The sequence below is a fragment of the Bombus vosnesenskii genome, unplaced genomic scaffold (genome assembly GCF_011952255.1).
Source record: "Bombus vosnesenskii isolate JDL3184/JDL3185 unplaced genomic scaffold, Bvos_JDL3184-5_v1.1 scf7180000013262, whole genome shotgun sequence".
Lineage (NCBI taxonomy): Eukaryota > Metazoa > Arthropoda > Insecta > Hymenoptera > Apidae > Bombus > Bombus vosnesenskii.
Window position 1 is genome coordinate 479,179 of NW_022882922.1, and position 14,401 is coordinate 493,579.

The following is a 14,401-nucleotide window of genomic DNA, read 5'->3' on the forward strand; positions in this document are numbered from 1 at the left end:
TTGTTTATGAAAGTATTCGAATGTTTACGAGTATTATTTATTACATACACACGTTTATGAATATTTGTACATATTATGTATGTTGAATCATACCTGATAGCAGTTCTAACGAAATTTCAAAATGTTTTATGTAACACGTACAATATCTGTAAGAGGTTTCTATGGTAGGTGTCCAAATACTTTCATGAACCTGTGTTATCTCTATCTGTAGCGTCATCCTTTTTATTGTATATTAGGAAATCGAATGAACCACAGTCGGAGGACATCACGAAATTTCCCACAAAACATCGTGAAACCCGAATGACCTTTCATAGAAACGAACCTTCTCCCCATTTGTCATTATTGCTTTATACCTTCCACGATTGGATTCACTGTCTTATCGATTCCGAGACAGAGACACACACCGCTCCCCAGCATGCATTCCTTCGTCGCGTATCATCGAGGACAGCGGCGTACATTACCGGCTGCTTGTAACAGTTCTTTTCGTCATTTCTTTCGCGATGTTACAGTAGGATGCACGTAAACGCCCTCCCCCCTGCGGGACCGTAGATCAACACGATTTATGAGATCGTTACGAGCTGGCGGATCCATGGATACGGCGCAGTGTAACGTAAACGATCGACGATTTAATAAGTCCTGGGTAAATGTATACCACGCAAACCAAACTTTATGATGCCAAGCACTATGTTTACGATTCTCCGTGAAGTTTCAAACAAATAAGACTGGAAATTATGCGTAATATGTGGGCTTTGGTACATTAATTGTACTTGTCATATACGGTACGAGTTGTGTGAATTATATACCTTTACGGGCAAACATGTCATAAATGTATATATACAGTAGTACTTTGTTTATTAACCAAGGATTAATCATATCGAAGAAGATTTATTTCTAGAAAATCTCTAGCATTTCTTTTCTATGTTAATTATGAGCATGATATCTCAGACATGAAGCAAAATCTCAACAGGTTAAGGCTGTGGTTACAGAGGATGCAATTTTTTATGAATACATCAAATCAATCAAATATATAGATTGTTATGAGTACAGTGGCTACAAAGTGTATTTCCACATACATAGTAATTAATTAGGTTCGAATATATTAAATTTAAATTACATCACTCAATAGTACAACATACAAAAATTAATACTGCGAAAATGAAATATACAACTTAATAAAGAATCGGAAAATGAAAAATAGAAATGAAAATATATGTATATTTCGATCTTCAAATGTTTCATTCGTCAGAATAAAAGTTCGTCAGAACACCGTAACCAAAGGCTTCAACACGACACGTAACGACGTAACGATATATGATTTTGACAGGACGATCGGTCTTCGACTATGCATTAGGTATTAGATAGGAAAGTTCGATGCTGAACTTGTATGAGCGTCTCCGTGTATACATATGTATATATAAGCACGTCATTGAACAGGCGAAAGTCTGAGGAGGATCATGACGATCTATCAGAAGGTTCTCGCGAGTGTGCAACCTACGTGACAACCGGTTAGCTGTAAATCCTTTCAGAGGTCCAAATTGTTCTTTCACGAGGATTTATGTGATATATACCTTACGATTCACAAAGAAATCGGAGCTGGTGGGTGCTTGAGTTTTGGGATAGAACCGAATCAGAGGACGACTCCCATAGGAACATCGCGTGCACTTGAGAAAAATTTCATTTTCGGGAAAACCGGTTTCCAGCGGCTATTAGACGTTAGAGTGCGCGAACTTTCTGAACTGACTCATTTACGAGATTTTTTCACCATCAAATAATATTTTATGATGATTGTTAAATATTTTTAATACTCAATTTAATTATGGAAATATAAAAATTGGTAAAAGATTATATCGTTTTGTCATGATATCATATAGTTTATGTTACCGAATAAATCTTGCACTGAGATATAATTTATAAAATTTTGTTTTAAATAGTACATTTAAAAAATTTTTACTATTATCGTTTGATAGTAGTAATGTCTAAAGATATGTATTGTAATAGGAAATGTTTTAAAAAGCTTACCAAACTTTTCTCAACGTATTGGTAGGGATGAACATATGTACGTATTCGACATGACGGACACTCGAGAAACACTCGATAAAATTATCAACAAAAAACTTCACTTTCGTTCAATGTTCACGTTGCGTGAGCATTTTTTTCTTTTCACTATTCTATCAAGGATATGATACATGTATATATCCTGAACACGTCGCGAGGGTGTACATAACGTTTTTCACGGTTTTCGCGAAACTGTAAACACATACGAACTTTTTAAATTGTAGCACGCAGACGATAATGTTGGTATAAATGCATAATGTGTCGAAACGAATCCGGGGGCCACGGAGATGAGACAGATTCACCTTGTTTCCTTCAAATCTTCGCGAGTAATATCTTCCATCTCATTAACGAGACAACATATCTGCACACGCATCCGACCAAGTCGCCGCTTTTCGGCAGCTGTCAATTACTAGCAACACAGGCGCCGCGTTTGTGCAGCATCCCAGCAGAACCACTTTCGGTCCAGGCTATGAACAAAAAAATCTCTCGTACTCTCATGCAAGAAACCAACGTAGAAGACGATATCTCTGCCATCTATCAATCGTTGTGAGAACTAGCGTCGTAACTCCCGTTATTAACAGAGCCAAAACGATGTTCTAAGAAACGTATATTTTAAATTTTGTATACATTTATGATTGTTCCAAGATTGAATTGAATATTGAATAAAAGTATTCATATGAAATATGGAGAAACTTAAAATTTAATCAATTGCTTCTCTAACATACTTTTTAATCTTGTTTTTATCTGTTAAAATATATTATTTAAATAAAAAAAGTAATTTAATTATAATTGCTCTTGTAAAGAAATTAGGTTTAATATCAATTTAGAATGAGTTATGTCATAACTAACATTTAAGGACTGCTGATTACTTTACTCGAATAGTTTGTTCTAAGTGAGCATATATCACAACTATTCATATGTTAGATGTAACTAAGGAATCAAATATAGCACATATACGTATGTCATTCTTTCAAAGGAAGGATTATGACAATATACGTTATCAGTTTATTAAAACAAGTTTTTAATCACGAGAAGTTAACAGAAAACAATATTTCTAGATAACGTAAAGCACGAGGAATGTTCATTGTAAATATCGACAAACATGAGACCGTTTGTATTGGGATCTAATATTTTCAACAACAAAAGATGTGTAAAAATATTGTTAAAAATATATCAGAAAATTTAATTGTAAACTTGAAGATTTTGAAAAAAAAATTTCAGTTTTCGAAAAGGTTTATTTCACAAATTCTATATGTTAATTTATTTAACAAAAAACAAAGTATATATTATTTAATAATCAAGTCACATAAAAATATAGTATGTCTTATGAATTGACCGTGAGTCAGGACCAAATTTGGCCAGTTAACAAGGGACAGTATTTCAGGGCTTTCTTACACAATATACACTAATTAATAATATTAGTGAATTAACAAGTATAATTTATAGATTTCTATCATACAGATATTTCTATAAACAGATTTCTATAATTTTAGAATTTTATGTTAAACAGGATTGATTTCTATAGCTTATAAAATTCATTTATAAATCTTTATTTAATTACCAAACTTGTTACTATTAAGGAGAGAATTTATTAACGCCGGTAACTTATAATTTGTAACTTGCAAAATTTCGTTAATAATATTAATTCAATCATATGTGTGCAAAAGAACCCAGAAAACATAGTGAAATAAAAGAAATGGCGGGGACAGCGATGGTCAATTGGTGAAGCATGGTCAGTTCACAAAGCAGTACTGTACGCTGAATATAGCAATTTATGCATTATTTGATCTATCGAAGATACACAGAGAACAGAAACAACTTCAAGCAAGTTCGGTAACGACACAAGTCAGCAAGTGATCTGAAGCGGACTGCATCCGTGGACAGTCAAAGGGGTGTGCGCCCCGGTTACTTGGATACAATTGTGATTATTATATTTGACAATAAATCTTAATTTATACTATATGAATTGGAAATAATACGTAATCGAGATATGGGTGAGTTGTGTGATAATTCATGAAGGTACATGTTTCTGAAATCGGGACCGAATCTTATCGTGTGAATACAAATTTGGTCGGTGTATAATTCGTTAAGATTTTCTCCATTAATATTTCGATGTAATTTTGGCACTTTTGTCTTTCCAGGTGGATTACTCAGTTATTTTCGTAATTTACTCGGCAGCCGGGAGATGCGGATTTTAATTCTAGGCTTAGATGGAGCCGGAAAAACTACGATCTTATACAGGTGTGCTTCACATTGACAAGCTCTGCTATGTTTTACTTGACAGTTTATGTTTTAATATATACACATTCTCCATGTGCTATCACGTTGCAATTATTTCTTCATACACTACTTATTTCTACATACGAATAGTTTATCTATTTTGTGTTTCAACATTTGTATCCAATAATGTTTATAATCAAACATTAAGTGTATGTTTATGTGACATAAATTTAAAACTTGCATGTGATACACTATGTATGTAATATTTTGTTTTCAATCTTATATCTATCAGATTGCAGGTTGGTGAAGTGGTTACAACAATACCTACTATAGGATTTAACGTAGAACAGGTTACATATAAAAATTTAAAATTTCAAGTATGGGATCTGGGAGGTCAAACTAGTATACGGTATGTTATATAATATATGTGAATTCAAATATAGTTTTAGTTTCACTTGGTTTAATATTTTGAAATGATGTAATATTTATGAGAACTACATGACATTGATTAATGAGAATTACATTACACATTACATTTATTAAATGTAATTATATTTCAAATTTACAGACCATATTGGAGGTGTTATTACTCAAACACGGATGCAATAATTTATGTTGTGGATTCTGCAGATAAGGATAGGATAGGCATATCAAAAGATGAATTAATTTATATGTTGAGGGTAACTATTTTTTTTGTATTAGAAACATAGAAAATCAATTCATCATCATTCGTTCAATATAAAATACATCACACAATAAACTGATTTAATATAGTGTTCCTAACATACAGAATAATAATATAATACCATGTTAAAACCATAAAAAACATAAACATATATATTTCTGTGTATATTTAGGAAGAAGAATTGCAAAGTGCTATTTTAGTGGTTCTGGCAAATAAACAAGATATGGCAGGATGTTTAAGTGTTGCAGAGGTGCATCAAGCACTTGGATTAGATGCTCTTAAAAACAGAACATTCCAAATCTTTAAAACGTCTGCAACAAAAGGTGAAGGACTTGATCAAGCAATGGACTGGTTGTCAAATGCACTGCAAAGTAGAAAATGATTAATATTATTAAAAAATTTTTCTACCCAAGCCTTATTAAGGAGACTAGTCATATGACTGTCAAATTAAACGACCCATGCAAAGATGGGCACTTCATTCTGTCTATTTATTAAAACTATATTTTAAATAGCCTTCTATCGGAAGGCGATTCTATAATTTGTCACAATTTTCGTAATGTGAAGCAAGGAATAAAAGTACCAAAAATTTTATCTTTCTACACAACTTGAAATAAAGTAAACATAGAGATTTGTTCAATCTAAATATTTTTTTCCGCACCATTGTCGGATGATTTTATCATTGCTATACTACGTAGCTTTTATTACCTAATGATATCATAACATTCTTTGGATAAATAATTTTTGTTACTATACAAGGCAATACAAAGTTTATCGGCATTTAATAAACAATTTGCAAAATTATAAATTTATTATTATATTGGCAATGGTATGTGTAATGTATATTGATATAGATAAATATATCTATTACTTATATTAGCCAAAAAGATCATTTATAAATATTGCAGTAAAATTGGTAATTGTTTGAAATGTCAACATTCTGACATACTGTGTGAATAGTTATGTAAATATGTGTAACTGATTTAATTTCATTCATATACCGTTAAGATACATATGTAAAACGTTCTCTTTTATAAAAAACACAATACAAAAAATTATATGAAGATTTGGCGTAAATTAAAGCACAATAATGTTTATAAATTTAATACAGAGGATTTGAACGATATAATACTACCGTAAAAGAACAAGATTAGTTAGTAAAAAACAAGACATTTGAAATTAATATTTGAGAAAAATAAAATACATTTTGTTAGTTTTTATTTAATAGTGCATTATTTAATTTTATTGCCAAATAATATTAAATAATTAAGTACATTATTCAAATAAACTACTTGAGCAGTGTACTAAAATTTGATAATTAATTTATGTATTTAAAAATCTTTATAAATACCATTTCATAATAAATATTCCATAAATATTAACTGCATTTATATTTTATAAAATATAATTTTTTAAGTGTAAGTAAAATGTGTTTTATATATATATATACAGAAAAAGATTTTTCGATTTACATATATATATATACAATTATAGCGAATAATATCGCTATATTAATTATTATACAAATTTATAAATTTTTGATACATAATTTGTACAAAAACTTGCAAAAAGGATTAAATATTTTATGTTAATTATATAATATTTGTGAATAACTATATCTTAATTTTGCATTGAAATTATGAAATAGCGATTTTTTTTGCATGTGCAAGAAACAATTATAAACATACCTGTCACGTTTTTTAATCTATCTAACTTTACCATGTTGGAATTCCAAACCTTTCAATTCGTATCATTTGTGTATCTAATTCCATTTGAACTTTCTTTCTCATATAAAATATTGGACAATCACGGCTAAAAGAATATAATATTAGATTTACTATCACACATACACAATAGAAATGTACACTAGTTGATTACAGAACGAACCTTGTGCATAGCACTTCCTGATGAAGACTTCCCTGACATCTTTGACATTCCGTCCATAATCTACAGAATTTTTCTTCTAATTTTCTACCAAGATATAATTCGGTTTGATATAATTCTGCTTCTTTTGGTTCACAATATTTACACAATGCCATCTTTTCTCTTTCCGGTGTTAAAACTGCTTTGCAACCCAAGCATATTTCTTTTTTACGTGTAAATGCAGATAGAGCACCGACTTTCGACGTAACAACGGATTTTGTGCGCGTATGATCTCCTTTCAACAAAAGTGATTCAGCCTTTTCGCCCAGAATTGGTTCAAAAATACGTACTAATGGTTTGGCTAATTGATTTTCCAAGTAATAATTTGTATCTATAGGAACATTATTTTCTAAAACATAGATGGGATCTTCAGCCTTTTGATAAGCCGGTGTACCTTTAGCTGCTCGTATGAAAACATATGGAACTCTGTCACCAAGCTTTGGCGCATTTCCGGCATCTCGTTTTTTCATTTTGGCTGCTAATTCAACATGCGCTTGCTTAGCTGCGTAATCAGTCTTAGTTAATTCTTTTGTAACTACTAATTGAGAGATATCTATACGATTACATAAAAGATCGCTTATAATCTGTTTTGCATAATTCAGCGCATCATTGGGATTTCTATAAAAAAGGAACAAAAATAGAAAATTAGATTAGTTTTAATTGTAATAATTTAAATATAATATTTAATTACCTATCAATCAGTAATTTTTGTAAACAGGTATTCATCATGTTTGCTACTAATGGACAATTATCTCTTCGTACAGTTTCTAAACCTTTACAATCCATTTTATCGTATTTGTCTGGACGGGTAAAATATAGACCAGCGTATCGTTTCTTGTTAATTAACAGGTATGGAAAGTATACTTTTTCAAATTCCAGTTTTATCGGTTTCAAAAACTTTGAGGACACATATTCCGCTGCTTCACGGCCGAGTTCCATTGCCTCTTCGACTGTTTTCACACCAAACTTTATCATAACAGAGTCAGTATCTCCGTATACGACTACTGCGTCATTTTTATATCCTTTGGAAACGCAATATTGTTCTTCTACTTCTTGCTTTGTTCGTTCTATCATAGTACGTCCATATGCGGTAACACTCTGAAAATTAACCATTTTCCTATGAAAGTAAGTAAAACGCAGATTATTAAGAAGTCGAAATATTAAAATCTTACAGCAGAAATGTCTAAACAGGGTAATTTCCCCATTTGCGCACCAGTGAAACCATACACAGAATTAGCAGATACTTTCAAAGCATATTGTCTACCATCCAAAACCTTTTGTTTCAATGGATCGGTTTCTTTCTTCAGTTCAGCTTTTGCTGCTTTTCTAGCCGACAAAAGACTTTCTAGGATTTCTGGAAGAATTCCTTTTCTAAGAGTAGCTTTAACAAATTTTGAGTCACTTGGAGTTACAGTAATGTCATCTGAATCAATTTTAAGTTTAATTTCCGTATCGCGTTTTAACAATGTAGTGTAACATAGATTGTGAGCCATGATAATACTGGGATACAGAGAACTGAAATCTAAAGTTGCAATAGGATCGCTATAATATCCTCGTTTTGGTTCTATAACTGTTGCGCCTTCGAACTGTTCGTCGCTAGCTTGACTCCGATGGACTGGGATTAAGTAGTCTTTTTCTCGAGTCTGAAATTACATATTTGTGGCATAACTTTCTAAAGAGATAAAAAAGAAGAATTACCTTTCGTAATAATTGCGACACAACTTTTATTTGTTGTCCCCGAGTTAGTAAACTACATATGGAAACTCCAGTGACTCTTGCCATTTCCATATAGATGAAAATACACATTAATTTATCCAACAATCTAAGTGGTAAATATGCATCTTTCAAACAGTAAACGGCAAGTCTTCGACGTGTTTGCGCATTACCATTTTGCAAATCCGTGATAATACTATGATGGACATCTTCCTTTTGCTCTTGTAGAAAATGATATGAAACGGCATTTAGAGTATAAGATCTTAATTTATAATCTCTAACCAATACCTAGATGTGAATGTAAACTTAATGTACAGTTAAATGTAGTACTTTATAATAATTTTTAGTATAATTAGTTTTACCAGTAATAGATCAAATGGAACTCTCCCTTCAAAATTAATGGATTTATTTTCACGTCGACCCATCTGTTTGCTTTGAAGTACTTGAGTTTTAATTACTGACTTTATATTTTTTATTCGACCAAGAAAGTAAAAGTCTCTCACGTTGAGATGTTTTGCACGATTAATCAGATAAGGAAAGTCAAAATTATTTATGTTATATCCTGTAAAAATATCGGGATCTAACTGTCTCACGAAATCCGCCCATTTCTATGAAAAATAAAATGTCACCGACTGAAAATATACTATTTTATTTTTACTAATTGTTTTACGATCTAAATTAAAAAATTAAATTTTGGATATATTCATACCTCTAACATTTTTTGTTCTTTCTCAAAACTTAAAACTTGGCAACCAACAATCGGTGCACATGTATCGAGAGTAAAAATATTTCGTAAAAAAGGTTCTGCTTCTCCTTGTCTTATCACCATATTTGCAATTTGTATAACGGGATCATGATTTGGCTCAGGAAAAATACCTATACATAAAAATAATAAAATACCTGTACATATAAAAGAATATTCAATCAAGAGCTAAATTTTACCTTTGCGACCTGCGCATTCAATATCAAAACTAAGAATTCTAAATGGTGCAATTTTCGACCATTCTCCTTGAGGAGCATGAGCAATGAAAGCATCCCATGCAATATCTACTTCCAACTGGCACCTTGAAGTAAAGGGTAAATTATGTCCATTATGCTGTCGAAGTTTCCAAGTTTTTGGTGGTAATTCAATCCATGAACATCCAACTACTGATGTGTCAACCATAAATCTTAAATAAATAATTATCTAGTTAGACAGGAACGAGAAACAGATATTTAAAAAATAGAAAACATGATGCAATTATACACCTAATATCAAAATCAATGTTACTTTCGAAAGCCCTATAGCAATGATTAAATTCGGATAAAATGGTCTCTTCTTCTACCACTTTCTTACAACGTGCTACTAGTCTTGGAAGTGCCACTGTAATTTTTAAAAACAACGATTTTTCGTTTCCTGTGTAGCCATACATATTTTGTTTATACAATCGCTCAACAGCTAATACAGCCTCTTGAATATTCTCTGGATTTGACCTCATATCTTTTAACATAGCCTTGTTTAGAGCTTCCTAAATAATATATTAAGATCATACTACGAATTGTGACTACTACTTTAAAAAATCTTTTTAATTACTACTACTAATTTCTAGAATTATATACCTTAAATAATCTACAATGATGTTCATTAAAATTTTGTGGTGCTGTGACATATAAATAAGGATTAAATCCATGTACATGACAACAAACTGAGTTTCCTAATTCTGTAACACCAAACATCCTCATTATTGGTACAGGAGGTATGTTACTGCCAGGCATTCCAGGCAATGGTATACCTTAAAAAAAATACAATTTAACTAATTTGGAGTAGTTGGATAGAATTTGTTTATTTGTTGTATTAATTACCGTTATAATGGTCTATTTCTATTTGCTGAAAGATTAATGCATCTTTTTGTGGATTTAACTCTGGAGGTGGAGGTCTACTCCATTTCGAATATGTATTTTCTTGTGCAGGACCCTGATAAGAATACAAATTCATTAAACAATGAATTTATGCTATATAATAAGTTTACATAACAAAATATGTAATACATAAAAATAATCAAATGCATGTACAAGGAAAAGCATTTAGCAAGCACAAATTAAAATAAGCCTGCAAATAAAACACAACTTTTCTAGCATTGAGTGAATTATAATAAATCAAATTTAATATTATTTATGAACATAATATAAATTAAATGGTGGTAATAATTGAAAAAATGTGTTATTATATGAATGAAAAGACACATATCATAACAAAATTAGCAAATAACATAGTTTATAGCATTTCAACAGTTTGATGCATCTAATATTCACAGTATGCTTAGCAAATACGTCTTTTATACGAATTAACTCACTCCTTTTTCTGCTTTACTTAGTTGTACCTCAGATGGCTAGGATAATAGAAATATTACTTAATGATATATTGAAATTACTCTTAATATAATACTATATAACGCTACTCTTAATACATATGCAATAATGTAGTAATCAATGTTGATGAAATATCATTTTGCAAAAATTTCATATTATAGTGTATTAGCAGTACAAAGAGGTAGTATATTATTTAATCCTTATATACCTCTTCCATAACCTGAGATATATCTCCAAATTCATCTTCCATTTCATCCATAGTAGCCAGTTCGGCTTCAAATGAACCAGGATAATCATCTTCATCATCGTCTCTATTAGTGAATATGAAAATTAATGAAATATGGAAAAGAAATATGGTAATAAAATAATAATGATTAAAAGATATAAAACAATGAAGACACAATAAAAAATTTATTTATATCACGTTTTTATTTTATTCATGGAATAGGTAACAGTAAATTAATTAAACAATATTTAGACCAAATTTGTTTTAATACAGTCTGTTCTTGTTATTCAAGAGAAACAATGAGAGATTTGGGCAAAGTAAGAATAACGTTACTATGAATTTGTGAGGTTAAAATAAATATTACGAGTATTTACCGATATTTTGCTCTTTTTACAGCAGAAGGTACCGGAAATTGCTTTTTATTCATTTTATTTTGTTATATTTTAACCAAATGACGCATACATTAAACACAAAAATGTTTCAAATGTAACTTTTATTGGCAACTGTTTGTATAAAACTGGCGCGAGAAAGTTTCAATATCTAGTTACTTCAATAACGTTACAATCAGGACATTATGTGCAATATTAGAAAATAAATAGCTAGCGTTATAAAAACTTCGAATCACATAGTTAACATAGGACTGTTATCATTTTTTAGTCATTTTATTCATTTATTATCTCAGCTACATTCTAGTCATTGGAATAAATTTTTATGAACTGGAACAAATTTTTTACCGGTACAGCAGACCACGGGGATTATGGGAATGAGGAGGAGACGGAAACGGAGGATGATGAGGATATCACTGATAGCACCGAAACTGTATCCACCGATAAAAAATCGCACTTTCTAGGAATGCACTTTCATAAACTTTCACATAATGACTTACCACAACAATGTATTAAACTGGCTTTCTTAATAATCAATATTACAACTCTTGTGAGTTTTACAATATAATTAGTAACAAATTATTAATGGTTTATAAATAGAACTTTGTTCCTAAAAAAAATAATTAAAGATTGCAGGCATTGTTGGCATTGTAACCTCTATATGGATTTTCACTGACAATAGAATAATGACAAGGCTGATAGATCAACGCTTTCATGTTACATCGCTATTATTTATTAGCTTCATTGGATCACTAGTATCGTCATTGGGGATTCTTGGTGTACTTCGAAGAAGAAGGAAATTTTTAAATATTGTACATTGCATTGTCTTTAAATACTAGAAATTACCGGCGATAAAGAACCTTAAAAGATTATTTTATTACAGTATGCTTTGTGTTACTTGACATTTCTCTGCATCATATTTATCAGCGCTATAATGAGTTTCTGGATTTTCGAAGAAATCACGAAGAGGATTCAGTTTGACATGAATACCGCCATCGAAGGATATCATTCTTCGTCTTGGAGCAGAGAAGCTTGGGATAATACCCACAGATATGTAAGAGAGTATCTCGTACTTACCACAAGATGTCTCTGGAAGATCTTGTACAAATTTTTATCTTTCAAAAATCAACTGTTAAGAAAACCTGTTTTTTTAGTTGAAATGTTGTGGAGTAAAGTCTGCAATGGATTGGGCTAAGTATCACGTTGAAATTCCGACAAGCTGTTGTTCCAGATCCATCGGACAAGTACATTTTCTTGTTTTTTTGGAAAATTATACTAATATTAGTCCTTATTGTGAAATACAGTTGTATTCTAATGTGATGTTAATTATTTCATAAAAATCATCTTGTATATATCAACAAACGTGATATCATTATCTTTCATCCTCTTATTCATGTTGAATTTATAAAAACAATTTTTTACAGTGTTTACAAATGACAGAAGCGGTGGCATATAAATCAGGATGTCTAAAAAACGCGATACTATTACTGAAGTCTCATATACACACCATTAGTATATCTGTGCTGTTGATTTTTCTAACCATAGTGAGTAGAATAATTCTTTGTGTGAATATACGGGACTTATCAAAATATGTAGACATGATTTTAGGTGTCAATACGTTATATAAGAATGACAAAAAAACTTTACGACAGTATACGATAAATATACTTCCCACATATTTTGAAACAGCCTGTACTCAAAGCAGATCAGAGTCACTCAATTATTTTCCTGTTTCAGTTAATGAGTTTCGTTCTTGTGCTCTGTATACTTGCTAGAATGAAGAGACAAGATTGAAGTTGAGTAATCGAAATGAAAAATATCAGAACAAAACGCGAGAAACGGTAAAATTTTAGTCGGAATGAGGCGAAGGTGAACGAGGATCAATGACTATAGATGAGACAATGACAAACTCGCTGTGAAACGTTTTCTCGCTTTTATTATCATATATAGATCATATATTTTCTGAAAACACTTAATATATTGTACTTATGATAGTAATATTGTAATTGTTACTGGACATGCTGGTTTGGGTTTTTCGCGACACACGTGTATGACAGCGGAATTTGCTTCGAAAAAAATTTCTCTTCACGTTTCTCTAACAAATGGAACCATCGATCGATGGATGGCAGTTTCGTCGAGGGTGTTTCTTTTTTTCACCGCGTGACACGGCTGGATAATAAGATTATAAAAATTCTGTCTGACCATCGTTCGCTTTCATCCTCGAAAATGGGCCTTTGTTACGTAGCGAATTTACCGGGTTTTACGAAATTCGTCGTAATAGTTAATAATAATAATAATGGGCAAAATTCCGACGCGGATAATCTCGTCGTTATATTATGCGACACGAAATATTGACATTGTAATATGTATGTAATTCGTCGAACGCGATACACAGAATCTTTCTGTCTTTATCTCTCCCATCGTCGATAGGTCACGCAAGCAGCGCCTGTGCGTTGCACCTTACGTTTTTGTCCCACGAATGTCTCGGCATCTATCTTCGTTATCATGTACAGTAATCCCCAGATAAGCGCCCACTTTTCTTTTTAATTAGGATAAATCACAAAAATTCCTTAGTTCCTCCGTATATTTCTCCGTAGATCATGAATAGCCCATGATAACCACCGAGCTTAAAAATTTCTTTAACTTTAAATATTTCTTCGAATCGTTAGAAATAAGCAATATAGAGATTGAGAAGATAAAAGTATCAGGAATTTATATATATATACCATCACTTCTTTCTAATAAAATCCAATGTGATTTTTAGATTCTTAATCTCTATTTGAAATTTCTTCTGAACTTTTTAATTTTCCTATACATATAGATAGACTCTGGTATAGACTCCATTTC

General features: G+C 31.2%; 4 protein-coding genes across 7 annotated transcripts in view; 2 read left to right on the forward strand and 2 right to left on the reverse strand.

Annotated features, from left to right (window-relative positions):
* Positions 1 to 2,493, reverse strand: part of LOC117231216 (ankyrin repeat and BTB/POZ domain-containing protein BTBD11) — a 32,973-nt gene extending 30,480 nt beyond the window's left edge. Inside the window, exon 1 of one of the 2 annotated variants that reach the window (XM_033489806.1) lies at positions 2,358 to 2,493. The gene's annotated coding sequence lies outside the window, so the exon portion shown is untranslated. Of the gene's footprint in view, positions 1 to 2,019 lie in introns of both variants that reach the window. The other variant, XM_033489644.1, reaches the window with a different exon arrangement.
* A 1,353-nt stretch (positions 2,494 to 3,846) lies between these two features.
* Positions 3,847 to 6,045, forward strand: LOC117240564 (ADP-ribosylation factor-like protein 1). Its single transcript, XM_033506596.1, has 5 exons — positions 3,847 to 4,049; positions 4,197 to 4,296; positions 4,568 to 4,684; positions 4,844 to 4,955; positions 5,133 to 6,045. The coding sequence occupies exons 1-5, from the start codon at positions 4,046 to 4,048 to the stop codon at positions 5,340 to 5,342; spliced, it is 543 nt and encodes a 180-aa protein (XP_033362487.1). The 5' UTR covers positions 3,847 to 4,045; the 3' UTR covers positions 5,343 to 6,045.
* Positions 5,112 to 11,714, reverse strand: LOC117240316 (DNA polymerase delta catalytic subunit). 2 transcript variants are annotated; one of them, XM_033506333.1, is made up of 15 exons: positions 11,543 to 11,714; positions 11,151 to 11,253; positions 10,927 to 10,962; positions 10,436 to 10,547; positions 10,193 to 10,365; positions 9,842 to 10,101; positions 9,536 to 9,762; positions 9,303 to 9,469; positions 8,956 to 9,201; positions 8,579 to 8,881; positions 8,053 to 8,523; positions 7,572 to 7,978; positions 6,845 to 7,498; positions 6,646 to 6,769; positions 5,112 to 5,324 (listed from the first exon to the last, which is right to left on the reverse strand). In XM_033506333.1, the coding sequence occupies exons 1-14, from the start codon at positions 11,593 to 11,595 to the stop codon at positions 6,673 to 6,675; spliced, it is 3,309 nt and encodes a 1,102-aa protein (XP_033362224.1). In that variant the 5' UTR covers positions 11,596 to 11,714; the 3' UTR covers positions 5,112 to 5,324; positions 6,646 to 6,672. The 2 variants fall into 2 exon arrangements, with proteins under 2 accessions (XP_033362224.1, XP_033362299.1); XM_033506408.1 differs by lacking the exon at positions 10,927 to 10,962.
* Positions 11,715 to 11,761: 47 nt separating this feature from the next.
* LOC117240436 (leukocyte surface antigen CD53-like) lies at positions 11,762 to 13,482 on the forward strand. Of its 2 annotated transcripts, XM_033506529.1 has the most exons (6): positions 11,762 to 12,104; positions 12,184 to 12,366; positions 12,438 to 12,608; positions 12,709 to 12,798; positions 12,979 to 13,098; positions 13,292 to 13,482. In XM_033506529.1, exons 1-6 carry the CDS (start codon positions 11,880 to 11,882, stop codon positions 13,346 to 13,348), a joined length of 846 nt encoding a protein of 281 aa, XP_033362420.1. In that variant the 5' UTR covers positions 11,762 to 11,879; the 3' UTR covers positions 13,349 to 13,482. The 2 variants fall into 2 exon arrangements, with proteins under 2 accessions (XP_033362420.1, XP_033362387.1); XM_033506496.1 differs by having other exon boundaries at positions 12,979 to 13,482.
* The last annotated feature ends 919 nt before the right edge of the window (positions 13,483 to 14,401 follow it).

Excerpts from the sequence above, each read along its gene's own strand:
- LOC117240564 (XM_033506596.1), top strand. Across the intron at positions 4,297-4,567 it reads AAAACTACGATCTTATACAG|ATTGCAGGTTGGTGAAGTGG; the intron begins GTGTGCTTCACA and ends TATATCTATCAG. Across the intron at positions 4,956-5,132 it reads AATTAATTTATATGTTGAGG|GAAGAAGAATTGCAAAGTGC; the intron begins GTAACTATTTTT and ends GTGTATATTTAG.
- LOC117240436 (XM_033506496.1), top strand. The coding sequence starts at position 11,880 with ATGAACTGGAACAAATTTTTTACCGGTACAGCAGACCACGGGGATTAT. Across the intron at positions 12,105-12,183 it reads TAATCAATATTACAACTCTT|ATTGCAGGCATTGTTGGCAT; the intron begins GTGAGTTTTACA and ends AAATAATTAAAG. Across the intron at positions 12,799-12,978 it reads GTTCCAGATCCATCGGACAA|TGTTTACAAATGACAGAAGC; the intron begins GTACATTTTCTT and ends AATTTTTTACAG.
- LOC117240316 (XM_033506333.1), bottom strand. The coding sequence starts at position 11,595 with ATGAATAAAAAGCAATTTCCGGTACCTTCTGCTGTAAAAAGAGCAAAA. Across the intron at positions 9,763-9,841 it reads AACATTGATTTTGATATTAG|ATTTATGGTTGACACATCAG; the intron begins GTGTATAATTGC and ends TATTTATTTAAG. Across the intron at positions 7,499-7,571 it reads CAAAAATTACTGATTGATAG|AAATCCCAATGATGCGCTGA; the intron begins GTAATTAAATAT and ends CCTTTTTTATAG.